Source organism: Eubalaena glacialis, chromosome 18 (assembly GCF_028564815.1).
Source record: "Eubalaena glacialis isolate mEubGla1 chromosome 18, mEubGla1.1.hap2.+ XY, whole genome shotgun sequence".
Taxonomy (NCBI): domain Eukaryota; kingdom Metazoa; phylum Chordata; class Mammalia; order Artiodactyla; family Balaenidae; genus Eubalaena; species Eubalaena glacialis.
This window is the reverse complement of record NC_083733.1, coordinates 60156033-60182388: the sequence shown is the minus strand read 5'-3', so window position 1 is coordinate 60182388 and position 26356 is coordinate 60156033. Positions and strand designations below refer to the sequence as shown.

The 26356-nt window shown below is 53.4% G+C and overlaps 3 protein-coding genes across 7 annotated transcripts; 1 reads left to right on the top strand and 2 right to left on the bottom strand.

The window, feature by feature from the left end:
* Nucleotides 1-4367: 4367 nt before the first annotated feature.
* Nucleotides 4368-6107, top strand: LOC133078350 (optic atrophy 3 protein homolog). The gene is made up of 2 exons (XM_061173365.1): nucleotides 4368-4422; nucleotides 4795-6107. The coding sequence occupies exon 2, from the start codon at nucleotides 4812-4814 to the stop codon at nucleotides 5193-5195; it is 384 nt and encodes a 127-aa protein (XP_061029348.1). The 5' UTR covers nucleotides 4368-4422; nucleotides 4795-4811; the 3' UTR covers nucleotides 5196-6107.
* A 520-nt stretch (nucleotides 6108-6627) lies between these two features.
* Nucleotides 6628-19741, bottom strand: VASP (vasodilator stimulated phosphoprotein). Of its 4 annotated transcripts, none has more exons than XM_061173311.1 (13): nucleotides 19383-19741; nucleotides 12375-12546; nucleotides 12137-12302; nucleotides 11010-11109; nucleotides 10463-10512; nucleotides 10102-10343; nucleotides 9856-9953; nucleotides 9278-9329; nucleotides 8691-8724; nucleotides 8428-8473; nucleotides 8184-8274; nucleotides 7594-7651; nucleotides 6628-7469 (listed from the first exon to the last, which is right to left on the bottom strand). In XM_061173311.1, the coding sequence occupies exons 1-13, from the start codon at nucleotides 19385-19387 to the stop codon at nucleotides 7432-7434; spliced, it is 1152 nt and encodes a 383-aa protein (XP_061029294.1). In that variant the 5' UTR covers nucleotides 19388-19741; the 3' UTR covers nucleotides 6628-7431. The 4 variants fall into 4 exon arrangements, with proteins under 4 accessions (XP_061029294.1, XP_061029293.1, XP_061029292.1 ...); XM_061173310.1 differs by having other exon boundaries at nucleotides 9856-9956; nucleotides 19383-19740; XM_061173309.1 differs by having other exon boundaries at nucleotides 8691-8727; nucleotides 19383-19740.
* A 2972-nt stretch (nucleotides 19742-22713) lies between these two features.
* On the bottom strand, nucleotides 22714-26047 carry PPM1N (protein phosphatase, Mg2+/Mn2+ dependent 1N (putative)). 2 transcript variants are annotated; one of them, XM_061172912.1, is made up of 5 exons: nucleotides 25094-26047; nucleotides 24375-24492; nucleotides 24191-24296; nucleotides 24046-24106; nucleotides 22714-22868 (listed from the first exon to the last, which is right to left on the bottom strand). In XM_061172912.1, exons 1-5 carry the CDS (start codon nucleotides 26006-26008, stop codon nucleotides 22800-22802), a joined length of 1269 nt encoding a protein of 422 aa, XP_061028895.1. In that variant the 5' UTR covers nucleotides 26009-26047; the 3' UTR covers nucleotides 22714-22799. The 2 variants fall into 2 exon arrangements, with proteins under 2 accessions (XP_061028895.1, XP_061028896.1); XM_061172913.1 differs by lacking the exon at nucleotides 22714-22868 and having other exon boundaries at nucleotides 24191-24276.
* Between the last annotated feature and the right edge of the window lie 309 nt (nucleotides 26048-26356).

Genomic DNA, 26356 nt, shown 5'->3' with positions numbered 1-26356 from the left:
TGGAGCAACTAAGCCCTTGCGCCACAGCTACTGAGCCTGCGCTCTAGAGCCCATGTGCCACAACTACTGAAGCCCACGCGCCTAGAGCCTGTGCTCCGCAACAAGAGAAGCCACCACAATGAGAAGCCCGCGCATTTGCACAGCAGCATTTGCCAGTTTCAGCGGGAGAGACTCTACTTTTTGCTTGTTTGTTTGTTTAAACAGCTTTAATGAGGTATAATCTACATGCCATAAAATTCACCTGTCTTGAGTGGACAATTTATTTTAAGTAAATTTACGTAGTCGTGCAATTGTTACCACGGTCATTTTAGAACATTTCCATCACTGAAAAGATGCCTCAGGTCCATTAGCAGTCACTCCCCATTCTTCCCTCCCCCAGCCCCTGGCAAACACTAATCTGCTTTCTGTCTCTATGAATTTACCTATTCTGGACATTTCATATAAAAGAATCATACACTACGTGGCCTTCTGTGTCTGGCTTCCTTCACTGCGCATAATGTTTTCAAGATTCATCCCTGTCGTAACATGTATCAGTACTTTATTCCTTTTTATGTATTAATAATACTCCACTGTATAAATATACCAGATTTTGTTATCCATTCACAAATTGATGGACTTTGGGGTTGTTTCCACTTTTTGGCTGTTGTGAATAACACTGATGTGGACATGTGTGCAACTGGCCGTTGTTTTGAATACAGTTATTCTAGTGGGTGTGAAATGGAATCTCATTGTGGTTTTGATTGGTATTTCTCTGCTGACTTTTTTTTTTTTTGGCTGCGCCATGTGGCTTGTGGGGATCTTAGTTCCCCGACCAAGGATTGAACCGGGGCCCCCTGCAGTGGAAGCACCGAGTCCTAACTACTGGACCGCCAGGGAATTCCCAGCTATTGTTGAGTTTTAAGAGCTCTTTATATGTTCTGGAACAAGTCCTTTATCAGATATACGATTTGCAAATATTTTCTCCTAGTCTGTGGCTTGCCTTCTCACTTTCTTAATCTTATAAAATTCCTTTTTATTTAACAACTTTTTTTGAGGTATGACTTACATGCAATAAACTGTACTTATTTTAAGGGTTCACTTTGATGGGTTTTATCACAGGTATTTGCCATGAAACCACCACCATAGTTAAAAATATTTCCTTCACCCCCCAAATTTCCTTGTGTTCCTTTGCAGTCCATCTCTCCCACCATACCTGACCTCAGGGAAGCACGGACCTGATTTCTATCACTGTGCATTCATCAAAATCCTTTTTTTTCCAAATGGCCAAAAAATATAATTGTTATTCTTTTTGAACTAATTTTTTACTTTTAACTGTGAAATATTGCAGACATAGAGAAAATACTATAACAAACACCCACATACCTACCACTTAGAATTAATAGATATTAACATTTTGCCCTATTTGCTTTGAGTTTTTTTCCCTTTTTTAGGGAGTAAAGCTAAAAAGCCTCACCCCGTTCTCACTCGTTGCTCCTTCATCTGTCCTGAAGTTGCGGAGTATTATTCCATGTGAGACTTTATACTTTTCCTGAATATATATGTGTGTCCATAGTGCACGTTCTTGTTTTTATCACGCTGTTTGTATCTTTTGGACCTTGTATTTCTTCTTGTTATGTTTGGGAGATTTTTCTGTGTTGAAATATATAAAGCTTATTCGTTCTTTTAATTTTTTTCCTTTGCAAATCATGAGATTTATTAGTAGTGAAATATTTCAGAAGTGTTGGTAAGTTGGCAAAAGCATGCCTGGGGATATAAGACACTGCTAGGGAAGCAAACATGAGTAATTTCACCATTTTTGCTTTGTTTTGTTTTAACTACTGTGCTTGGCAAGCATAGCTTCATTTATAGATTGTGACATAAAATCCTCCTCAATTTCAGGCTGAGATTCCCTTTTGAGCCTTTACCTTTAAGAAACTGTCTAGATTTATGAAGGTAATTGACATATGGAATTTGAATATTTTTTTAAATTGTGGTTAAAATCATATAATAAAATTATATTATAAAAGACTCTCTTAACTGCTCATCAAATTTTGTTTTTTAAACAAAAAGGAATGTGGGGAATTCCCTGGCCGTCCATTGGTTTAGACTCTGCGCTTCCACTGCAGGGGGCATGGGTTCGATCCCTGGTTGGGGAACTAAGGTCCCGCAGGCCCTGCATTGCAGCCAAAATATATATATAAATTTTAAAATATTTAAAAATTAAAAAAAAAGAAAGGAATGTTCTGTCTTCATGTCTTTGAGTCCCTTTAACACAGGCCATAGTCGTGCCCGTCCCCCTCCCATTTTGAGTGGGGGCCTGGACTTTCTCAGTCCTGGATTCTGAATCCATTTTGCCTTCTAACAGACCCGCAGGGAGAACAGGGAGTTCAAGGTTCCATCACGACCCTGCTTCCTGCACTCAGGCAGGAGCCTGGGGGACATCATAAGACTGGGGTTCCTTTTGGGAGGGGCCAGTGTAATTTCCCAACAGGAAGAGGGTTAAATAGGCAGTCAAGACACCTTGAAGTTAGATGTCTCAGGCTCATCTGACAGGTGGCCAAGGCCAAGTCTGGCTGCCCATGGGCAACAGGGAGGAAACAGACTGACCAAGGGCATGGCACCGGACAGTGGCATTTCTCTGGGCCTCACCAGATGCTGCAAGTGAAACTCACTTGGAAGAGATCAGGAAGGTGGCTGGACAACTCTCGTTCATTTGGGTCAGGAAAACTTTTTTTTTTTTTTTTGGCTGCGTTGGGTCTTTGTTGCTGCGCGCGGGCTTTCTCTAGTTGCGGCGAGCAGGGGGTATTCTTTGTTGCAGTGCGCGGGCTTCTCGTGGTGGCTTCTTTTGTTGCAGAGCATGGGCTCTAGGGTGCAGGCTCAGTAGTTGTGGCGCTCGGGCTTAGTTCCTGCACGGCATGTGGGATCTTCCTGGACCAGGGCTCGAACCCATGTCCCCTGCGTTGGCAGGCGGATGCTTAACCACTGCGCCACCAGGAAAGCCCTGGGTTATGAAAACTTTTAACTGGATTACAATATACCTAAAGCAAAGTGTACACATCCTAAGTGTATAGTTTGATAAACTCACAGAAAGAACAGGAAACAGAATATAACCAGCCCCCCAGAAACCCTACCATGCCCCCCTTCCAGTCACTGTCCCCCAAGGGTAACCACCATCCTGACTTGTAACCCCGTGGATTGAGTTTGCCTCTTTGGGGACTTTATATAAATGGAATCACACAGCATGTATGCTTGTGTGGCCTCTTTCACTCAACATTGTCTGTGAGATTTATTCAGCTTTTTGTATGTCGTTGTGGTTCATTTGTTCTCATTGCTGTTGAGTGTTTCACTGTGTGCATTCTTTTTTACCAATCCTTCTATGGGTGGGCATTTGGGTGGTCTAGAGTCTTTTATTCATAGCACTGAGGTGAACATGCAGGGACATGTCTTTCAGAGAACATGTGACAGGTTTCTGTGGGTGTCCACCCAGGAGCGGAATTGCTGGCTCATAGAGCATTGAATGCTAAATTTAGGAGTCGCTGCCAACCAGCTGCCAGAGTGGGTGTCCTCAATTACCTCCTCCGAGTCTGAGTGTGATACATCTTTGGCAGCACTTAGGATGTGTGGGTTTTTCATTTCAGCCATTCTGGTGTGTGTGTAGTGCTTTCTCTTTGTGATTTTAATTAATATTTTCCTGACATGTAATGGAGGTCAGCATCTTTTCACATGTCTAGTGGCCATTTAGATTTTATCCTCTTAGGTGATTCAAGTCCTTCTCTATTGGCTGGTCTGCCAATAGAAGTGGTTAACCTCTTAGTGGTTAGGATTCCAGGCTTTTGATGCTGTGGCTGGGGTTCAATCCCTGGTGTGGGAATTGAGATCCCACAAGCCGCGCTGTGCAGCCCCCCAAAAAAATAGTCCTCCTATTCCTTTGAGGAATAGGAGAACTAAAGCTGGAAGTGGAAAGATGGACTTCTGTCTTGCAATTTACCCCCTTCTATGTAGTCTAAATGATCCCCCCCATGTGCATGTTATTCTTCTAACTTAAAGGAAGAAAACCTAATTAGGTCAGCCTGGTTGTTGTGGAGGATGGTTGGAAGGGGTCAAGTATAAATGTTTTCAGAAATTCATCCCTTAATGAGCCCAAGGAACCTTATTTTTCCCATCAATTCTTGTATCAGTGGATGAATATTAATTATTACTGCAGTGAATCAGGTTTCAACATCAACTCTAGGCTTATGTTGCATTTACAAGTGATCACAATGCTGATAATCCTTGTTCACATGAGTAAGTGATTAGATAAGAAAGGAGTTGGCGTTAGAGCAGGCGCTCCAGCCCTGAGCTCCGTCCAAAGCCCCAAACCCCCAAACCCCACAGTGAACACACGTCGGGACAGAGCGCAGCACCGTCGGCTCCACCTTCGCGGGGAGGGAAGGAGCCTGGCAGGTGGGTTGTGGGAGGGGCGGAAGGAGCAAGCTTTACACCCGCCCTGGACTTTTGACTGCTCCCACCCCTTCCTAGAGATTGCGGCCCCCACTCTGTACCTCCCCTCCAGGGCAGCAATTCTCATCCCCAGCCGATCACCAGAATCTTCTGGACGTTTTCAAAAGATGCCCTCAGGGCCACCCCTGGCCAGATAACTAACTGGGCATTCCGCGTGCGAGGCCCGGCGCGGGTCTTGGTTAAGGGGCCCATTCCCCGCTGGCGCCCGCGATTCTGGCTGCCGTGTCGCCATTGCTCCGACCCGGACACCGAGGCGTCGAGGGGCGGGGCTTGCATTCCCCAGCAAAGATCCCTGACCCCTGTCTTCCCCCGCAGTGTACCACTGGGCCGAGATGCGAGCCAAGATGCGCCTCATGGGCTTCAGTGCTGAAGCCGTCAAGCCGCTGAACGAGGAGGCGGCCGCCGAGCTGGGCGCCGAGCTGCTGGGCGAGGCCACCGTCTTCGTCGTGACCTGCAGCTGCCTGGTGCTGGAGTACTGGCGCCACCAGGCGTATCAACGTCGCAAGGAGGGGGAGCAGCGCGCCGCCTGGGTCACGATGCGGGACGAGGTGGACCGCCTGGCGCTGGCGCTGGAGGCCCTGCAGGCGCAGGTGCAGGCGGCGCCGCCGCGGCGCGCCCTGGAGGAGCTGCAGGCGCAGATGCAAGAGGTGCGCGCCCAGCTCTGCGCCCCGGACCCGCCGCCCGCGCCCCAGGCAGAGCCCACGCCCGAGGAGTAGGAGGCCGCAGGGCCCTGGTCTCAGACGTGACTGATGCCTGGGCTGCCATGTCTGTCCCCACTGTCCCTTCCTGAACCGGCCCAGCTAATACCACCAGGTCCCTTTAGGGGCAGAAGGGATCCTGGACTGGGGCTGATCCAACCAGGCTTCTGGTCACCTCCCTACTCACCTGCCCAGTGAGGGGTACCTTCCACTGGGACACCCCCATCCACCGATGGAACGTTCCAGCCCGACCCCCACCCCCACCGCATCCACTGGTTTAGTACTTTGGAATGGAAAAGCAGTGTCTTCCACTGGACCCCGCCCACCCACCAATAGGAGGGCCAGCAGGGCACATGGACCATCTAATTTTGTCACTCACACCTCCAACTTACCTGAGGAGTGGTCCTTTCCCTGGGACCCTCATCCATTACACCAGGACGCCTCTTCCCACTTCTTCACTGGTACCGACCATTGTAGTGAAAATATAGAAACCTCTGATGGACTTCCCCACCCCTTGACCTTCCATCTACCTCACTCTTTCGGGGGGGCAGGGAGTAGGATGGATCTTGGTGTGCATTAGCTCCAGTGTGTCACCCTGTGGCTCCTCTCGTCCACCACTGGTGCCTTGACTGGGGTCCTCCCCTCTTTCAAAGTGGATCATTCCAACAGATCCTCCCTCCACCCTTTCCTCCATCCAGATCTCCTCTTCAGAGTAGTCAGGGATTCCCCCTTCTTGCCTTTGAACTGGACACCCAGTGTCCACCCCAGTCCTTCACGCAAAGCCTTCCTCCAGTGGGACCACCTGCCCCCTCAGCCCTGAAGTTCACCACCTCCAACCAAAGGGAATAATTCCACCAGGTAGTGTTAAGTGTTACCTACCTCACCTACCCCCTGCCAACCCATTGAACCATTAAAGGGGATGTGTTATGAGCTCTGTTATTTCTGAATTCTATTTTTTTTTAGACTGTAAATGTATAATTTAAGGAGCTCTGGGGGAACGTCATCTTGAGAATGTGTCTGAGAACCAGGATGTACATCTGCAAAATGGGTGGCAGGCTCACTAAAATTAGAAGCTGGGAGGGTTCTGGTGGGAAGGGGCCAGTGTCATCCTTTGAGCCCTTTCCCAGATGGGGAAACTGAGGCCCAGGGGAAGCAAAGGGTCTTGTCCAAGGGCACACGGTCAATGAGGGACTGCCCCTGGCTTTCTCTAGGGTGGTGAAGTGGTTGGGGCAGGGTGGGAAGGAGTGAGGAAGCTGCCTGGTGAGGGGCACAGAGAGGAAGGGAGGCAGGAAGGCCGAAAGGGGCCAGAGGCCACCCTAGCTGCAGGAGTCTGAGGGCAGGTTTGGGTGGGAAGAAGGAAGGTGAGGGGAAGGCAGATTACTGGCGGAGGGAGGGACACGCCCCCATCCTCGTGAGAGCAGCCCTTCAAATCACTCCAGAAATCTTAGCATTTCTAAAAACTGGCAGATTTATTCCACAGGGGCCCATTTTCAAGAAGCTAAAGGTGAAGGTGGGAGAGGGGAGGTTTCCTCCCCTTTTCCTTTCCCCCTCATCTTTTTTTCCCCAGGGGGTAAAAATGGCCTGGACCCCAAAACCTACCGAAATAAAAAACCAAAAAACTGAGGTTCCAAAAAGTTACAGCATCTTAATTCCTCATAGAAAAGGGGAAGGAGCCAGAGGGAAGGGAGGTCCCTGCGGTGGGGGGAGGTGCCCCCAGCCTGATGGGACAACCCCCTTAAATAGCTGTCCCAAGTGGGACAAGCCAGGGGCACAGCATTTAAAAACTCCCCACATCCCATTTTATCAAAACCAAAGAGAAAAAACATTTCCTCCCCCCCAAACCTAAATATATATATATACTTTTTTTCTTAAAAAACAAAACTTCAAAGGCATTAAGCGTTAAAGTGAATCTAGAACAAGGGAATGTGAAATTCCCTCCTTCCTTCCCCCTTACTGTGGGGTTAATTGGTACATCCCCAGCAGAGGAACCAGCCCCAAGGGGATGGCGGAGGGGAAGGACCAAAGGGAGCAAAGGGTGGGGGCCTCCCCAGCCAATCAGCAGCCAGTATGGGTGTGGGCATGGTGCCAGGGAAGCCACACCCCCTTGGAATTTTCCAAGTGAGAGAGGGAGTGGGGAAGACGCATTCCTGTGTAGTCTTCAGCCAATTCCAAGTCAAGTCGAGGCAGGGAAAGCAGGGTGACAGGCGGAGGGCATGTGCGGAAAGGAGAAACTGGATCTTCTGGGGCCCTGTGGTCAGGGGGAACCCCGCTTCCTCAGCTCCTGGACAAAGGCTGGAAGGAAACTGGGCAGAGGTCAGGGGCAGAGCTTCTTCCCCTTTCCCTTCCAAAACAGGGCTTTCCAAGGGACATGATGCCTCCAAAATAAATGTATGTTTAAAATAAAAAACAACCTCACCTTCAATTATTTCCTCTTTCACTTTCTGCAGTTCCTTCCTCACCTCTTCCAGAAGCTCCTGAAAATAATGGGGTACCAATCAGGAAGGGTACTTGGACTTGCAAAAGTGAATCCCCCCTTTTTAATGACTGAGGGGCCAGAGGAAGGAGGTTCAAGACCCTTATTACACACACATCATGACATCACTGGCAAGGCCACAAAGTGAGAATTCTAGGGGAGAATTCTGGATCCTTGGAGCCAGAAGGAAAGTACTGGAGAACACGCAGTACCAAGGCTGGCAAATACATTCCAGTCTCTTGCCACCTCCAATTGGTGATAAATGTCTGGGGCCAGTGTACTGAAAAGGATTCTGGGTACTCAACAGGAGTGAGTCCAGTGATAAGATTAGTAAGGTCTGTCATGGGCATTGGATAAGGTGGTTATGGTGTCTGTGTCATCCCTGACATGATCCAATCTCTCCATTTCTCAGACTGGAAAACTGAGGTTCCCAAGGCCTTTTCTAGAATCACATGGCAGGTCAGTGGCAGAGTCTGGACCCAGATCTCCTTTCTATCCCCCGGACCTCACTCCCAGTCCTTTCCCCAAGCTACCTGTTTCACCCTCTCCAGGTCTGACTCATCACTGGAGCTGGGCGCAGAGGGTTGGGCCTCAGAAGTGGTCACTGAAGAAGATGACTTCATCCTGGGAGAGTTGGTGTGGTTTGGGGCGGAAATGAGGTTAGAGAGAGGGTCTGCCTCCCCTGCCTCCCATTCCAGGGGTCACACTGTGTTCCTCCCTACGAATTTGGCAAATTCAACTATTTTGGGGGGTGGGGCCCCAGTAATGATGGCCCACCTTGGCAAGGTTGTGCTGTTCTTCTCCCAGGGTCTCCGCACAGATTCTGGGGGACAGGCAATAAATCAAAAAGATCAGGGACAAGGAATGCCCTGCCTCAATCTTTCTCCCCGAGCCTCATCAGCCCCTGTTCAAAGAACCATCTCAGGAGACTACAATCCCCAGCATTGTTTGTACAGACTCTCCCATCAAGGTGTGTTATATGTGAGAAGCGGGCATCCTGGGACTTGTAGTTCCTGTGACTAGACTGGGCTCTCACTCACCACTGTGGGCTGGGACTCTGGCCTCTGGCTCCTCCTGCTGGTGGGAAATAAAACTGTCATGAGCCAGGGGCTTCCCTGGTGGCACAGTGGTTAAGAATCCACCTGCCAATGCAGGGGTCACGGGGTTTGAGCCCTGGTCTGGGAAGATCCCACGTGCCACGGAGCAACTAAGCCCGTGTGCCACAACTACTGAGCCTGCGCTCTAGAGCCCGCGAGCCACAGCTACTGAGCCCATGAGCCACAACTACTGAAGCCCGTGCGCCTAGAGCCCATGCTCCGCAACAAGAGAAGCCACGGCAATGAGAAGCCCACGCACCGCAACCAAGAGTAGCCCCCGCTCGGCACAACTAGAGAAAGCCCGCGCGCATCAACGAAAACCCAACGCAGCCACAAATAAATAAATTAAAAAAAAAAAAGAAACTGTCATGAGCCAGCCCCACCCCCACCCCACCCCCGACGCCGCACCTCTGCTCATTTTCCTCCTCCACCTTCAAACCTAGCCCATCCCTATCACAGCCCCCTCCCCAATATTCCTACCCAAACGGTACATCCTAAGGGGTATATGGCAGGAAGAGCCCCTGACTCACATTGGCAGATTCATCCTTGGCGGTTTTCTCCCCAACTTGTGTGGCTTTCCTTCTGTAAGAGAGAAAGGCAAAAAAACAGATGGCTTCAGCCCTCCCTCAGCCACTCAACAATTCCCTTCCCCAGAGCTCTCGAAAGGTGGATTCTAGCGTGCAGACTTCTGGAATTTGTCAAGGCTAAGAAAATTTTAGTTTTATAAGTTAAAGAGAGTGCCGCTCCCGAACTGGGGTGGGGCTTTCCGATACCCACGTTTGGGAGTCACAAAATTCCAAGGGCGGAGTTCCCAGGTTCTGAGGCAGGATCTCCTAAGGTCCTAGAATTCTGGGGTTTAGAACATTCCAGAGGCTACCTGGGTGGTTGCAAACCTCAGCCATCTCGGGAGAATGCAATCCCCATCATTATATCCCAAACCTGGCTATCCAAGGGCGAACTTTCACCCAAAGAAATCAACCAACTGGGAATCTGAGCCCTCCCCCCACCCGGCCCTACTGAACAGGAATCTCCAGGTGATAACTGCTGGTCTGAGGGGTGTGCTCCAAGGGCTCTCTGCGGCTGTTGAGGGCTCCAGGCTCAGGCTCACCTCCGGGCCAGCATGGCATTCATCTCTTCCATGAGCCCCCCGCCCGTGCTTCGACTGCTCTCAACTTTGGGGGCCAAGGGCCCCCCAGAGGCCTCCTCCTGCTGGAGAAATTACAAAGAGGTGGGGGCTTTATGGGCGGGCCTCCTGGCCTTCCAGCCCTCCTGTGAGGCTCCCGGGCAACTCTGGCCTCATCCCATTATAATATCAGGCCCCGTCACCCCACACCCGCCATGCCTGCCCCCTCACCTTGCTGACTTTCCTGAGTTTGGCTCCGGCAATGGCTGCGGCCAGGCCGGGGGCCCCGGTGCCTCCACCACTGGGGCCTTGTGCTGTGGGGAGAGGGGGCGCAGGGGGTGGGCCTCCCCCTGCTCCATGCCCTGCAGCCGAGATCCCCGAGGAGGAGAGACCAGGGGGTGGGGGGGGACCCGGAGGAGGGGGAGGTCCTGGAGGCGGGGGTGGTCCCCCAGCTGCGGGAGCAGGTGGGCCTCCTGTAAGAAACACGAAAAAGGAGGGGTGCTGAGAGAGAAGCCTTATTCTCTGTTGTCCGGCTGGCCCACTCCCTCCTCTGGGGTGGTCACCCGACCCCCGAGGCCATTCGAGCAATCACCTGCGTTGGAGACCCTGCGCTCCCGCTCCGTGAGCTCCGACTGCTGCTGCCTGGGGAGGGAAGGCGAGCTGCCATCACTCAGAGCCCCAGGATGGCCAGCAACTTCCCGGATCGCCCCTCAGAGGTCTCCGGCAAGGCTGGCTCCTAAGTCCCACTCATGTCCTCCATTCCCCAGGGGCCAGGAAAGGGTTGCAGGGGGAGGACAGGGACAGAGCGAGAGCGAGAGGCGAGCAATCTAGTCATCAGACTGTCAAGAACACCAGAATTACAAAACACCCAAGATCCTTTAGACAAGCAAATTCTGGACTCTGGGAATCTGGGGGAGCAGGATTTGAAGGGTCAGAAGGTTCTGCAGCTCTGGGTGTCAGGAGTTTTTCAAACTCCAGGAGGTGGGGGGTTTCTGAAAGATGTCAATTTCTAGTCCCCTGGGAGTTGGAACATGCTGAAAGCTGCAAGTTGGAGAGGTCTGAACTCTAGGAGTCAGGGGTTCTGGAACAACCTAGAACTCCGGCAGCAGTAAGGTTCCCCACGCAGGGACTGGCCCCACCTTTTCTGTTGCTCCATCTCCTCTGGGGAGGGGCCGTTCTGGACAGACCAAGTGGGAGGTGCTGTAGGCGGCGGCGGCGGCGGGGGCGGAGGCCCGCCTCCTGGAAGGTGAGAGTAAAGGCTGCTGAGTCACCCCGGAAGCCAGCGCCACCCCTCAGCGCGTTGCCTGGGCTCTCCCGGGCCTCCCAGGGACTCTGCTGCGATGAGGGTCGGCACGAGCTTCCCCTGACTAAGCTGATGTGAGGTGGGTGCTGGGAGGATGCCCAGGTCACAGGCGGGACAGCAAAGGCCCAGAGAGGGGAGCCGCTTGCCCCAAGTCCCGCAGACCCGAATTTGCAGGAACAAGACTTGAATTCAGGCCCACTCCAGCATCCAGGCTCTTAACGCACCTGTCACAGCCGCTCAGACTACCGCATCTGAAGACCCAGGAAAGGCTGAGCGCCGCCTCCTCACCCCCCTCAGGCCTCTGGCTCCCATGTATTTTTCTGTGCCTCGGACAAGCAAGCCCCTCCCCAGTGGCACTGAAGCCGCTCCAGGAAGCAAACACCTCCGCCATTTGGTGATTTGTGACCCCGGATGCATAGCCGTCACCTAAAGCCTTGCTCCTCAAAGTGTACTGTTTATGGACCGGTAGCCTTGGCGTCACCAAGGAGCTTGTTAGAAGTACAGAGGCTCGGGCCCCGGCCAACCCAACTGAATCAGAATCTGCGTTTTTCCTAGATGATTCGTGGGCACATTCCAGTTTAAAAAATACCAACTGAAGGTTTTTTCTTAATATTGTTGCCTGAAAACTAACCGATGATGACATAAGTCAGTATAATGGTTACCTGGGGAAAGGGCACAAGGAACTTTCTGGAGGCTGGAAATATCTATATCTTGATCTGGGAGGTCACACAGGAGTGTGCATGTGTAAAAATTCCTGGAGCAAAATGTACTCTTAGGAACCATGCGTTTTATAAGTGGGTGCACTCGGGGCACACAGGAACCCACAAAATCCTCATAATAATTCTCCACAGTAGTAGTGAATTGGCCCCATTTTCAGATGAGTAAACTGAGGCCAAGTGGTAAAGTGGCGGCCCCAGGCCACAAGGCAGGGCTCAGTGGTCCCCTCTACCCACTCTCTCTAACCTTCCAATGCCTCTAGGGCGCTGGCCATGCCGGCGGCAAACTGTGTTGCATCCTCCTTGCTGCCGAAGTTGAGGCCCCAGACCTGGCGGGCGTCACGCCACTGGTGGAAGTTGGGGGTGGCCTGGTTATACTTGACACCCCGGACGATGGCACAGTTGATGACCACCTGGCGGGGGGGAAAAGTGGGTGAGGAGTGGTGGGGTGCAGCGGGCAGAGGGGGCAGGGAGGGAAGCCTCACCTGCTGGTCGGGCTGCATCTTCCGGCCGACCACCCGGAAGGAGTTGGCAGTGGGGTTGTGATAGATCTGGACGCGGCTGAAGGCCTGGGGGCCCGTGCCAGCAGGCAGCCATCGCTTGTTGCTGTCATCATAGAGCATCACAGTGGCCCGGCTGGAGCAGACAACGGTCTCACTGCCCGGAGGGAGGAAAGGGGAGAGAGGCCAGTTAGCTGAGGGGAGCCTGGCACCCCTTCTCCAGGGGCCAGTCACCTTCTCCATCTGGGCCCCCCTGGGAGATTTGAAGACACAAAGACAGTGTGAGAGGAAGAGGGACCCATGGAGAGGCAGAGGAAGACAGGCAGACGGGGAGAGAGGGCTGGGGACAGACCCTCAAAGAGACCCAGACAGGGAGACTGGGAGAGAAAAGACAGATGGGACAGAGAGACAGACAGACTGGGAGAGTCAGACAAAGAGACAAACAGGGGATGTGAGACAGACAAGGAAAGAGACAGTCAGTCAGATGGGGAGAAAGAAGACAGGAAGAGGAAGAGTCAGACAGACTGGAAGAGACAAACATACAGACTGATGCAGAGAGAGAGCTGAGAAAGGAATCAGACTGACATAGCGGAGACAGAGTGGAAGACAGACAGACAGAGGAGTAGTGGGGGGAAACAGATGGAAAGGCAGGGAGCAGAGAAAGATACAGAAATGGAGATACAGGCAGATGGAGAAAGACAAAGAGATGGACAGAGAGACTGAGACAGTCAGAGAGACGCAGAGTGAGAGCTGGAGGAGGGGGCCCGGGAGAAGCGGATGGAAGGGGCGGGGCAGGAGCTCTGGGCAGTGCTGGGAACCAGCCCCTGCCTGGTGCCCTTGGAGCCTCAGTTTCCCCATCTCTGCTGGGGTGCTTGGAGCCCCCGCTTCCCCCAACCACCTCTCCCCACTCAGAAGGAGGAAGCTGAGGCTCAGGGAGGGGAAGGGTGAGGCTTGCAGCAAGTTGGGGACCAATGCTAGATCCCAGGCTCTTCCACTTCCTGCTGCCCACCCCATCCATCCGGCCCCCCTGGTGCCAACGGCCATCAGTGGACACTCCCTGCTCCATGTCAGGCAGGGACCCAGACAGCCCCGGCCCCACCCTCCAGGGCAGGAGAGCATCACAGTGGTCTGTCCTGTCCGCAGATAGTGATAATCCAAAACCAGGCCTGGGGTGCCCAGAAGGAGTGCCTGCCCCAGCCTGGGGATCAGAGACTTCCTGGAGGAGGTGACATCTGACTTAGCCTTGGGGGGAGGGGGTCAGTAAACTGGTTCAGGGTTCAGGATCTGATATCCACAGACGCAGGTTCAAATCCCCGTTGGGCCACCTACTCCATATGACTCAGGCAAGCAGCCTTCCCACATGAGAGAAGGCATCTTCCTTGCCTGCAGACTGGGGAAATGACAGACCCCACCTCCCCCAGGGCAGTGGGAGAAGTAGATGAGTCTGGACATGTAAAGTGCTTGGAATGGTGCCTGGCATGGTGCCTGGCATGTACTGAGTGCTGAGTAACTGTCAGCATCCTTTCCACGGGCACCCTGAACAGGTACCACTGGGTCCCTGAGCCACATCCCTCCCACCCCCTACCAGTCCTTCTGGGGAGGTTCAATGCCCTCCTCCCCCAGTGGGGAAACTCAGGCTCGCAGACAGGAAGTGACTTGCCCAAGGTCACACACAAACCAGGAGGAAGCACTGGTCCCCACCCCCACCGGACTTTTTCCTGAAAAGAGGAAGTTGGTGGTCAGAGGTTTCCGGGGAGAGAAATTATACCCCACAATGGCTCTGTCTCTACCAGGGCTGGGGGCTGGCGCATGACACTGACGCTGTAAAAGACAAGGCAGGGAAAGCCCCTCAGCAGACCCAGATCCGGGTTCCGAGGCCAGGAAGCTGAGCCCCCAGACCCTCCCCCCAGGTTTACATAATTGGGGCACCTCCCTCTTATCAGGCACTTCAGCTGCTCAGATGCCCTAAGCCCTTTCCTCAGAGTCTCTCATCTTATTCTCACTGCAGCCCTTCTAGATGGGCTATTTCATCCTTATTCTGCAAGGGCTGCAAACAGAGGCCCAGAAAGGTTGCGTGACTCGCTTGTGGTCACACAGCTGGTAAGTAGCACAGTGAGGGTTTGAACCCAAGCCACCTGAACCCAAGCCACCTGAACCCAAGTCCACAATCTTAACCACCGGGGACTGTGTGGGCCCTACCCAAACACCAGGTGCTGTTTCCAGACAAGTGCAGCCTCAGGGGCTCTTTCTGGCTTCCACTGCCCCTGGCAGGGCAGGGTTAAGGCCTCGCCCACACCTGCCACCCACACCCAGGGCAGACTCTGCCCAGGTGCCTGGGGCCTTCGTTGCTACCCAACCCTGGCTGCACTTTGCTCTCCCAAGCGACCCTGCCCTGCTGAGTCTCTGGACTGGCCAGAGAGCTGGATGTCTGCAGAATGACCCCAGACTGGTCTTGTCCCTCTCCAGGCTGTGGTGTCCCCATGACAGCAAAAGGATCCTGTTAAAACACAAGTCAGATCGTGCCCCTCCTCTTCTTGGAAGCTCCCGTGGCAGCTCCCACAGAATTTTTATTCTGGCCAAGTTCTCTCCAGGGCCTTCGTGATCTGTGTGATCTCTGATCTCATCCCTTCCTTCCCCCCAGCTTGCTGTTCCAGCCCCACTGGCCTCCGTGCTGCTCCTTCAACGTGCCAGACACATTCCCACCGCAGGCTGGTGCTCTTGTTCTCCCTCATCCTGGATTTTCACCTCCTTCAGGTCACCACTTAGTCGACACCTCTTCCAAGAAGCCCTCCCTGACTACACTATCTGGAAAAGCTCCTCTCACTCTCATTGCATGTCCCACGTTTCATAGCACCTGATCCCTGCCTGACAGATCCCTGTCTCCCCTACCAAAAGGTCAGGACCATGAGGGCAGGGATTTTTGTCCTTTCTGTTTTGTCCTTTCTGCTGTGTCCTCAGAACCTAGAATCATGCCTAGGACATAGTAGGTATCCAAGAGTTGTTAAATTAGCCATCTGTAAAAAAGGAAAAGTTTTTAACAATGGCAGCTGACATTTATTGGTTAGCCTGTGTACCAGACACTGTTCTAGGTACTGAGCTGCAATTTCCACAGTGAACCTTGCAATGACCTCATGAGATGGACTCTGGTGCTCACCCTTTTTACAGATGAGGAACTGTGGCCACAGAGAGGTGAAGACAGTTATCCCAGGTCACACAGCAAACAAGCAGAGGGGCTCATATTTGAACCCAAGTTCCCCCCCACCCCACCCCCAATGTTCTTAACCTCATTTAAAGATGAGAAAACAGCTAAGCTGATTTTTCTTTTTTTAAGGCAAGGTATAAAGTGGTGTGTATCAGAAGTTTTTTTTTTAAAAAAAGGTGGGGAGGATGTAAATACCTCTGCACACAGAGTGGTGATATATGCAGAGGCTGCTTCTCAGGCAACTAACCATGGCTGCCTCTGAGGCACTGGGGACCTGGGGGCTTGAGGAGGCAGGCAGGAAGTGGACATTTTGTACCGTTTACCTTCTTGAATTGCTTGATTATGACTTTTCGTTTTGTTTTAACATGGGCTGGTATTACCTATAAACAACTAATTCATTACTTAAGTTCAAAAAATAAAACTATAAACCAGGCAAAAACCTAGAACGGAAAAATCCCACAGCCAGGAAGCAGGGAGTGAGATGGAAATGGGGTCTGCCTAATTCCAGTGGTCTCTGGGGTCTCATACCCTCGATTTGACATGAGAGCCTTAATCCCCAACCAGCCCAGAACTCTCCCACAAGTCCTCCCATTCTGGAAAACTCTAGCATGTGGTAGATAAAAGAAGGTTCAAGTCACCCCCTCGCTGTGTGGCTTCCCGTCTCTGAACCTCAGTTTCCAGCCCTGGAAACCATAACTCACTGGGGTTTGGTAAGGATTGAAAGAGATAAGAAAAGCCCTAAGCGCAGGACTTGGATTTGGCAGAGGATCCATATGAGGGAGCTGAGAGGCAATATAGGAGGGAGGGAGCTTCTCATCATGGGAGGCAATCAAACATAGTCACTCTGGTTTACTCAAACCTTCCATATTAGAGGCTTGCCCTTCCTTTCACCCCTTCATCCTATAGCCCCTTAAACCGCAAAACTTGTGATCCACCCCACAAAGCCCCAGGCACACACAACCTTTCCAAACTACAAATCTTCTTTGAAGAAACCCTGCATAGAAACTCAGATGTAGGGTGTGCAGGGCTTGTATGGGTTCACTCTAGTCCTTCCTCCCTGACAGGCGTCAGTTCCCCATAAGTGATTAGGAAGGTAACTGGATTCCTTTTTGTTTATCAGCATTATCTTAAGTGTTTGTACAGTGAAAGCACGTTACTTGTATTATTTTTTTTTTTTTAAAGACCACTAGAGGTTTGATTTTCCTTTTTCTCTAATAGTATAATAGTCTGGAAAGAGGCCTGGGTTCAAATTCAGGCTTGCCCACTTCCAATCTGACTTTAATAGGCAATTTGCTTAATTTCTCTGTGCCTCAGTTTTCCCATCTGGGGAAGGAGGACGGTCCTAATAGTATCAATCTCTTAGAATTGCTGTGAGGATTAAATTGAATCAGGCACCTAGTACAGTGCCTGGCACAAAGTAGATGCTTGATCAAATGGTATCTCATTATTAAAAAAATAATAAAAACAACAATAATAATTACAATTATTGGAAGAGGAAAGAAATGAACCAAATACTTCTTGAGTCCCTTCTGCCCTGAGATTCTCAGACCTCTGCCCCACTTCCCAGAATTCCAGCTCAGAGTCCCGGACACAGCAGACACTCAACAAATATTTGTCAAACTGGGAGAAAAGGAACTGTATCTTGTAATTTTCCATCTTAACATCCTCTCTTCCAACTGCCCCCAAGACTGTCCCCAGCCAAATCAGCCAGAAATCAGAGGATCCCAGCCCCCTCCCCTCCCTCAATACTGCTTAGGAATTTCTGAGGGATCTTGGGCCAGGCCTTTCTCTCTTTGAGCCTCAGTTTCCCCAGCCGCCCCCAGACAAGGCCATGGGTCTTTCTGAATCCTTCCTAGCTGTCCTGGGAGAAGGGGCACAGCCCAGTAAGTCGGGTGTGGCCATCAGAAGGAAAGACCCCTCGGGAGGTGGGAGTAACCCTCTGGTGGGACAGGCATCAGCTCGACTTCTGCCCACCTCCCAGGAGGTGGGAGGTTTGGTCGTGGGCAGCAGTAGGGGGGCCTTGTGGGAGGGCCAGGGCCTCGGGGACTCGGGGCGGGGAGGCTGGCCCAGACATTGCTCCTGCCCTTTTACGGTCTCAGTGAGTGAGGCAGCACTAACTCGGACATCCGCCATCCGCCTTCCACCGTGCCTGGGACCGGAAACGCGGCGAGTGGGGGGCGGGGGGAGGCAAGGGGCGGGGCTGGGGGGCAGTGGGAGAGGAGAGCCCCCCCAGGAAGAAGGTGAAGGAAGAGAGCCTGACTCCCGAAAGCCGCCCCCTCTCCCGGGCAGACCCTGAAGGGATGTTGCTATAATGGGGGAAAGGATAGGCAGGAAGTCTTGTGGGTGTCTGTGGGTGCCCCCTTGCTCCAAATTTTCCAGCAATCCCTTTACAGCAGAAGGAACAAATGTGCGAGGGGGATTCTCTACTGACCGTAAAAAGGAATGCCACCCTATGTCAGAGGGCAGGGGCATGGGGAATGTGGGAGGATGTGGGCGCCAGGGGGTTAATCCCCAGCCGCCCCCAGGGGCCTCTCCCTCGAGCTGGGGGCTTTGGGGCAGGAAGTCCCTGAGAGAGTAGAGGAAGGGAGATAGTATTGTCAGGCTCAGGCCTCAAGGGAGAGATTATGGGGAGCCAGGGGAAAGGGAGAATAAGGGGGGGGCTAGTCGGGTCCCCCAGCCGCACGGGCCCCGCCCTCAGGTGAGCCCAGGAGTTTTGAGGGAGGCCCGGGAAAGACAAAATCCCTGGGTCCCTTCGGCCCCCACCCCCCAGGATTAAATTCCTGGGAAGATAGCTGGAACTCTCTGGGAAGCCTGGGTCCCTGGGGGAGAGGGCTATGACCTTGAAGCTTTGCAACGCCCCCTCCTCCAACCGCACAACTCGGGACTGCTGGGGAAGGGGGGGTGGTGTTGAGAGAAGGGGGAGGCGCCGTGGTGGGGAAAGCAGCCGGCCCACGGCGCTCTTTGCCGGCCCCTCCCCACACCAGCTGTCTCGACAGGTGAGTCAGGAAGACAAAGGCCCCCCTTCCCCCAGCTGCCGCGCCCCCTCCCTCCCCAGGGCCGCGCAGGTTGGGGAGAGGGGCCGCCCTTCTGGCCCGGGGCCGGGGAGCCGCCCTCGGCCCAGAGCGCTCGCTCGGTCCTAGGCACAGCCTGTTTTAAGCAAATTGTGGGTGTGGAGCGGCGGGGGAGGGGAGTCCCAGCCAGACCCTGGAGGCTGCGTCTGGGTCCGTGGATCCGTCCACACCAACCTCCTCCACAGGAGGATGAGCCCCCCAAATTTAGGGGGTTAAGTACCCCCGAAGTTAAGGAGCAAGGTCGCTCTTGGGAAGACTTTTTCCAGCGCCACGTAAAAGGGGACCCCGAAAACCAAAGTCTACGTCTCAATCTCTCTTCCAGGTCCCAGGGACCCCCAAACCGGCCCCCCACAATCCCTCTAGGGGCCGGGTTGAGATCTGGGGGGAGTCTGAGCCCTGCCTAAATCCTGGCCTCCCTGCGGGGAGTATTTGCCAACTTGAAGGTCCTCTGAAAAAGTCTTTTAAAAATTCGGGAGTCCTTGGAGCGCCCCCAAATCTAAGGGCTCCCGGGAGAACCTCACCAGCACTACACGGAGCCTTGAGAGTCAAGGGGAAGTGGTCAATATTTGGAGCTCGTCCAAGGGGGCTCGGCCTCAAATCCAAGGCTCCCAGTGCCCGGTCCCCAAATACCAGCCCGGAGTAAGCTGGGGGGAGGGGGACAAAGGCGGGGCGGGAGCTCGCGCCGGGCGGGGAAGGGTCTGAAGGCAGTTCGAGGCTCACCTCATGGCTGCTCGGCGGGCGGGCGGAGCGCCCACGGGGTAGGTGCTCCCGGGGCGCCCCTGGCTTGAGGTTCAGGGGTTCAGGGCTGGCTCCAGGTTCTGCTCAGTCTCCCCCAGGGTCCCGCCCCATAGAGTCCGGCTTCCTGGGGGGAACGTGGACAGGGCCGGGGCGGGTCCTCGGGCGCCTCGTCTCTCGGGGGTTCTGATCGGGGGTCCCGGCAGCAGAAAGGGAGTGCGGCGTCCCCTCCCCGGCGCGCCCCCTCGGCCGGCGGCGGCTACAATGTTACTCTTACTACTGTACTTCTCTTCGCTACATTTCGTTCCAAAATTCCACTCCCCGCACCCATAATGCCCTGCGCCTTAAAGGGGCCGCGGACACCTCAAGGCGGTGAGTGGGGGGGATGGAGGGCGCTTAAAAGGGCAACGCGGAACCTTAGACTTCCGCTATTTCCCTCTTTCCCAACGTTGCTGCATAGCGATGCACTCTGGGGGTCACCCCCCCAAATTAGAGGGGAAACTTGATGGGGGGAAGGGATCCTTCCTTGATCCTTCGTTCTCTCCCACGATGGAAATTCTTAGGGGAATATAAATGGGGGCACAATTTCTTCTCACCCTCCCCATCGACTTCTCCATTTCTTTACATTCTACTCAGTTTGGGGGGCGAAGAGGACCTTCTGGTCAAGCATAGATTCTCTCAAATTTTGTCCCTTAAATCCTGCCTTCGGAGCCCTCAACGTCTCTCTCCACCAATTTATGAGGGATTCCTAAGGGGCGAACCCCCCCTCCCCCGCCGAAGAGCGGAATGGGTGGGGAGGGGGCCCACCCCTTTCACTGCCCCCCCTCTCCGCCCGCCCTGGGAAGGTGAGGAGGAAGTGGGCCGAGGGGGCGCGGCTGGCCGCTGACTCACAGCCGCAGGGTGTGTGTGGGGCGAGGCGGGGGGGGCTATGGGGGGGGTGCGGCGCTGGACCTCGGTGGGAATGGGACTCCCGGTCCCTGTGTGAATAAGGCCCCTGGTCCCCTCTCCACGCACGCCCCGCCGTGACTCAGTTTCGTCTGCGGAGGATGGTGGGATCATCCAGATATCCGAGGGAACGGAGGTGGGGGACCCTCCCTATGCCGGCTCCCGGGAGCCTCCTCCCCCCACGCGCCAGATTCGGGCTGAGTCCCTACACCCTCCCAGACTTCCGCCACTGGTCCTGCGGACTCCGCCCTACGTGACGTAACCAATATGATCACGCCCCTCTCGTAGAGCGCCACCTGGCCTGGGTAAGGTGCCTTAGGCTGGGGCAGGAATCTGGGAAATCAGTTCGACATTGAGAAATGGATAAATTGAGGCCTGGAGGCAGGAAGTAAATCTGGGCTATAGACCTCTTGCCTGAGCCACCAGGACTCCAGTGGTGCAAGGTATGAGAGTAAAACAACTCTTGGGGCCCAGCTGACTAGGTGAGGGAATCAAGCTTCCCAGCCTTTTTTTCTCCAAGAGGAATCCGCTGCCGGGTGCCGTCCTCATCTCCTTCACCTCATTCTTCTAAGCCATGCTCTGACATTAATTCTTCTCTGAAGAATGGAGTAATCCTCTCCCCTTCTCCACCCCACTCTGGGAGACCTTGAACCCTGATCTATGGTAGGTTATAATTGTTTCTCTGTGTGTCTCCTCAGACTGAGTTCTTTGGGGACAGAGGTAGACTTGATCAATTTCTGGGCCTTACTAACCCAGCCAGGCCCAGAACAGCAGCTCAACACACATTTACATTTATCCAACTGCATGAAAACCCCAGTTCTGTGTGACCATGGGCAAGTCCTTTCTCCTCTCTGGGTTTCAGCTTTCTCATCTGTGAAATGGGAGGGGTGGTGCTTCTGTGTGCCACCTGCACTATAGTCAGCAAACTTTTTCTATAAATGTTCAAATAGTAAATATTTTAGGCATATTAAACATAGGGCCTCTTTTGCATATTTTTTTACAACCCTTTAAAAATGTAAAAACCCTTCTTAGCTCAAGTGCTGTACAAAACAGGTAGCAAGACCCCTGCACTAGGGAAACTCTTGCATATGTACACAGGAGCCTGATCAAGGATCTTTACGGCAGCAGTGACGTAAGGGCAAGAAATCGGAAACAACCTAAATACCCATCAAGAGGATGACGGATGGTGAAACCATTGCACATCTCTTGTCTGAAGTGCTGAGTAGCAGCTAGAAAGAGTGAGGTGTGTAAGTGGCATGAAAGAAGTTTCCAACACATTATTGAGTGAAAGGAAACAAATTGCCAGATGATACATAGGGTATGAAAAAAATCAAGGAGACACCTAAGGTACCATATACATGTGTGTACATGCCCAATAAAAGGTCTTGAAAAATCCACTCCAAACTCACTGCAGGGGTTACCAGTAGGACACAGAATGGGATCGTGGAGAGTCTGATGGTCATAATCTCAAGCCTCATCTTGAAAATGCCGAGTTCAATCCTGCCTCTAGCCTTTCACACTGGCTGTTCCTTCTGCCTTGGGACCCTCTTCCCTGGGGTTTTTACATGGCTGGCGAGTTCTCTGTTGGGTTCCTGCTCAGTTGTCCCCTCCTCAGAGGTCTTCACTGACCCCCATCTAAAGCAACCATCCCCAGGTGGAAAATGGAGTGGCAGTGGGTGAGGGATGGAGAGAGACTTCATTGTATACCATTTTGTGCCCTTTGAATTTCAAACCAAGTGAACTTATCACCCATTCAAAAAATAACTATGTAAAAAAACCAGCATAGCTCCCCTAAGACATTTTCTTATCACATCCCCCAGTTTCATTTTTCTTGAGACACTTGTCAGTGTCTGAGATGACCTTATTTATGGGTTCCCTTGTTTGCTGTCCCCCCCAACTCCACCCCACACACTAGGAGGTTCCGGGGGCAGGAACCTCAATGGGTCTGCCAGGTTGATGGCCTGAGCAGGGCCTTGCACATAGCAGGTGCCCCATACGTATTTGCCAAATGACTGGGCAAATAACGCGTGTGGGTTTTTTTCCACAAGAAAAATGTATTTTGAATTATGTAATTAAAATTTAATTATAAAAACTTTCCCCTACCTCCCCGCCAAACAGATGAAAAATAGAAAGGGAAGAGAAGGTTATTGAACTGGGTGATTTTCAGGGTCCACTCAGCTCTAAATATTTCAAAGACATCTGGTTTTGGGGTTTTGAGGTTTGGGGTTTTTTTCGTTTTTTTTTTTTTTGGGTCTAGCTGGTGAGTGGAATTTCCCCTCTCTCATAAGACTTTCTGTCTTATGAGAGGGAAGTAGGAGAAAGGGAAATAAACATTCTGGGGTTCCTCCATTGGTTTCTCTTCCTTCCACTAGTCTGCATAGCTGGGGACGGGGAGTTTTCTTCCTTAATTCCATTGAGGCCCCAGCTGGGCAGAGGGTCCCTAAAGGATGACAGCTGTCAGGCCTCCAAGTCCAAGGCAGAGCTTGAATGGGTGCCAGTGGGCTTCTCAGCCCCATTCTGCCCCATCTGTAACACAAAACGTGGAAGATGGTGAATAGGAACCCCTTCTTGCCCCTCAGCATTTACTCCCCTGTATTCTGGAAGCACCGCTCCTATTTTTCCTTTGAGGAACCAGCATTCCCTCTCTCATTTCCTCAGTTTTGGGTGGAGTGGCCCCCAAGGCCAAGCGCTAGGGGATGGACCTGTGACCCCAGCCTGGCCAATCAGAGACACAGAGACTGGTCAGGCACATGACCCAGTGTGGCCAAGGAGAACCAGCTCTGGAAGCACGGCTGCAACTACTGGGAAACTGGCATGCTCTCCCCACTGGGGATGTTAGGCTTCTGGGATGTGAGCATGGAGCAGCAACTCTCTGCTACCTCATGTGGAGACCCTGCCTGGGAATGAGGCCAACTCAGAGCAAAGAAAACTAAGACAGTTCCTAATGACATCATCTGACAACTGGATGCAGTCATGCCTTAAGTCCCTGTACTCTTCAATTACACGGCCCAGTAAACTCCCTGGTTCGTCTTCCCAGGTTGAATGGGGTTTCTGTCACTCACAACTCAAAAGAATCCTGATAAAGACCTCCTTTCTGCTGCTGAGAAACCATCAACAACCCCCCCCCACCCCGAATGGTAATAACCCAACTCCCTTCTCTGCCCTGCAAAGGCCTTCTGGTTTCCTCCTTCACATTTCCTCCCAGTCCCCCACCCCATACCTTAGTTTATGTGGCTCCACTCACCACCTCCTTGGACATCTCTAAATAGGCCATCTGGGCCCAATTCACAACCTCTCTCCTCTAAGACCTGGACCACCCTCAGAGATGTCCTGGTGGTCTCTGCAGTGCAGTCAGCCCTTGGTATTGGTCATCAACATTCCTTGAATTTTTCTGCCTTATTTCTGGATGGAAGGGATGGTGCTTGGGATGGTGGGGCTTCACAGAGGAATGTAGGGGGCACATTTCTTGGAGGAGAAGCACAATCTCTTCTCCTCTGCTTCTGCATCACCGCCCACCCCACCCCACCAACCATCATGCCTAGCACAATTCTTCAGGACCAGGTGTGAGAGCTTATTACTATATCAGGTAAGTCCCTGTCCCCTCTGGCCTCAATTTCCCCATCACTTAAAGAGGTGGCATGGGGGGGGGGTGTGCTGAATTACATGCTTCTAAGAGAAACATTCAAGAACACAGGGTCCTTACCACCCAGCGCTCTCCTGAGGCCTGGCAGAGCTGAGAGTAAGCGTCAGCGATGACTGTGGCCCTGGAGAGCAAAGGAAGGCCCTCAGGAGGGGACCCTCCTCCTACCACCCATCCTCCCATTCCACCCCACCCCACCCCAACTCACTTGCAGTCGAGCCCTCCCCCAGGAGGTAAATCCGGGATGTCCTCAGAGGCCAGAGTCCTGAAAACTGTGTTCAAGCTGGGGGGCTCCTGGCCAAAGGCACAGAGCTCTGAGAAGGAGGCAAGGATTGTGGGAGTTACCCTGCTTGCTGACCACCCCTTCCGCCGGGCTCCTGGCGCCTGCTCACCTGCAACCCTGCGTCCCAGGGCTGCGTCCAGCACTAGCTCCTTCCTGATGGCCTCCTCACAAGGCCTGGGGGCCCCCGGGAAGCAGACCAGGATGCAGGTCATGTTGTCCAGGCTGCCCTGGAGAAGGCAGAGAAAAGAGAGCCTGGTGGAACACGGTTGAATGCCCCAGCACAGGGCTCCATGCCCTAGGAAACAGAGTTTCCCAACACTCCCCTTGCTCTAGTGCCCTCTTCCCAATCTGGTTATGCCCATATCTCTAAAGTCCCACCCTTCTGCCAGTCTAAACCAGGCCTCTCACAAGGACCAATTCCTTAGACCACGCCCTCTCACTGTCCTAGCACACCCTATTAAACAGAGCCACTTCCCTTTTCCAAAGCTCCTCCCACTCTGCTGTTTAACTATTCTTCCTTCTGCCACTAGTCACACCTCAGGACCCATCTCTGGGTCTGAGGGCTGTCCCATTCCAAAAGACCACGCCCTTTCTCGTAAATCCCTCCCACTTATCTATCTAGAAGTACAACTCTTCCGTCTTGTCTCAAGGTTTCCCTCAGTCTCCGCTCCCTGCACATTTTGGCCCTGCCCCGTTCCAGCAGGCCCCGTCCCCTATTGGGGTCCCACCTCTCCTTTCCTAGTTTTACTCTCGCCTCTGCATCAAAGGTCCTCCCCCCTAAATCCCTTAGGTTCTTCCCTCAAAGATCTCAAGCCCCGCCCCCAGGACCTTGCAAAGACACGCGTCCAACAGCTGCGCGCAGAGAAGCTCTGGGGCCAAGCCCAAGCAGAGGCGAGATGCCACCAGTCCCGCCACGGCAGAGCCAGACATCGCGTCCCACACGCCATCAGAGGCCAGGAGCATGAATTCGTCCTCTGCTTGGCGTGCCAGGGCGGTCACTTCAGGCTCCGCGGAAACGAGCTGCAGTTCAGGGGGCCTTCCCGGAGCCTCTTTGTAGGCAAAGTCTCCCAGTGCTCGGGACACTGCCAGAGAGCCCTCGAGGCGCCGGCGGCTGATGGTGCCGCCCGCGTCATGGATGCGCTCGCGTTCCCGGGGACGGAGGGGCCGATGGTCTTCGGTGGTGAAGGCCACGGCGCCGGCGCGACTCAGCACCGCGCGGGAGTCACCGCAGTGCGCCAGGTACAGAAAGTGCGGGGAAACCAGCAACGCCAAGGCGGTGGAGCCTCCCGGCTCGCCGCGGGGCCAGAGAGCGCGCAGGCGTGCGTCTGCGCTCAGAAAGGCGCGGCGCAGTGCTTCGCACACGCCCTGGGGCTCGCCGGGCGCTGGGCCCAGCGCCTCGAGCACATAGCCCGGCAGGTGGCGCGCACCGAAGAGGGCGGCTCTCGTCCCACCGTGGCCGTCGAGGACCGCGAAGAAAGCCCAGCCCGGGCCCAGCCCGGGTAGCTCAAGCCAAGCGCAATGCGCGTCCTCCATGTGTGCGCGCCACCCTTGCACTGCGCTCGCCCCGAAGCGCAAGCCCCAAGACGCCGCCGCACCCCCGTGCGGCCGCTGGGCGCATCGCGGCGCGTCCAGGAGGGACTGAGGCCCGTCGGGAGAGCTGCGCCTCTCCTCTGCCTCCTCCACCCACTCTTGCTTGCGAGCTGGCCAGAGAAGACATTCCAGCAGGCGGGCAAGAGCCGCCATCCTTCAGCCTGGGGATCAGGAAAGCTCCACCCTCTGCACCTGCTAACAGCCCCGCCACCCCGCCCCCGTCACCTCCACTAATCCTCTGCACTGTGAAATTTTAAACCACCTAAATCTCCTTCCTATGCCCTTGACTTGCACTCAAGTCGAGTCACTAGAAGGGAATGAACTCTTCGTTCTCCTCTCTTCCGCACCTTCAAAGTGAGGTTTGTGGTTTTGGTCAGGGAAAAAAGATAATAGTACCAAACTAGCATTTACCATGAGCTACACACTGTTTTACATCACCATCTCCAATTTACCGAAGAGGAAACTGAGTCACAGAAGTAAACAGTGTTACACAATCTCTAG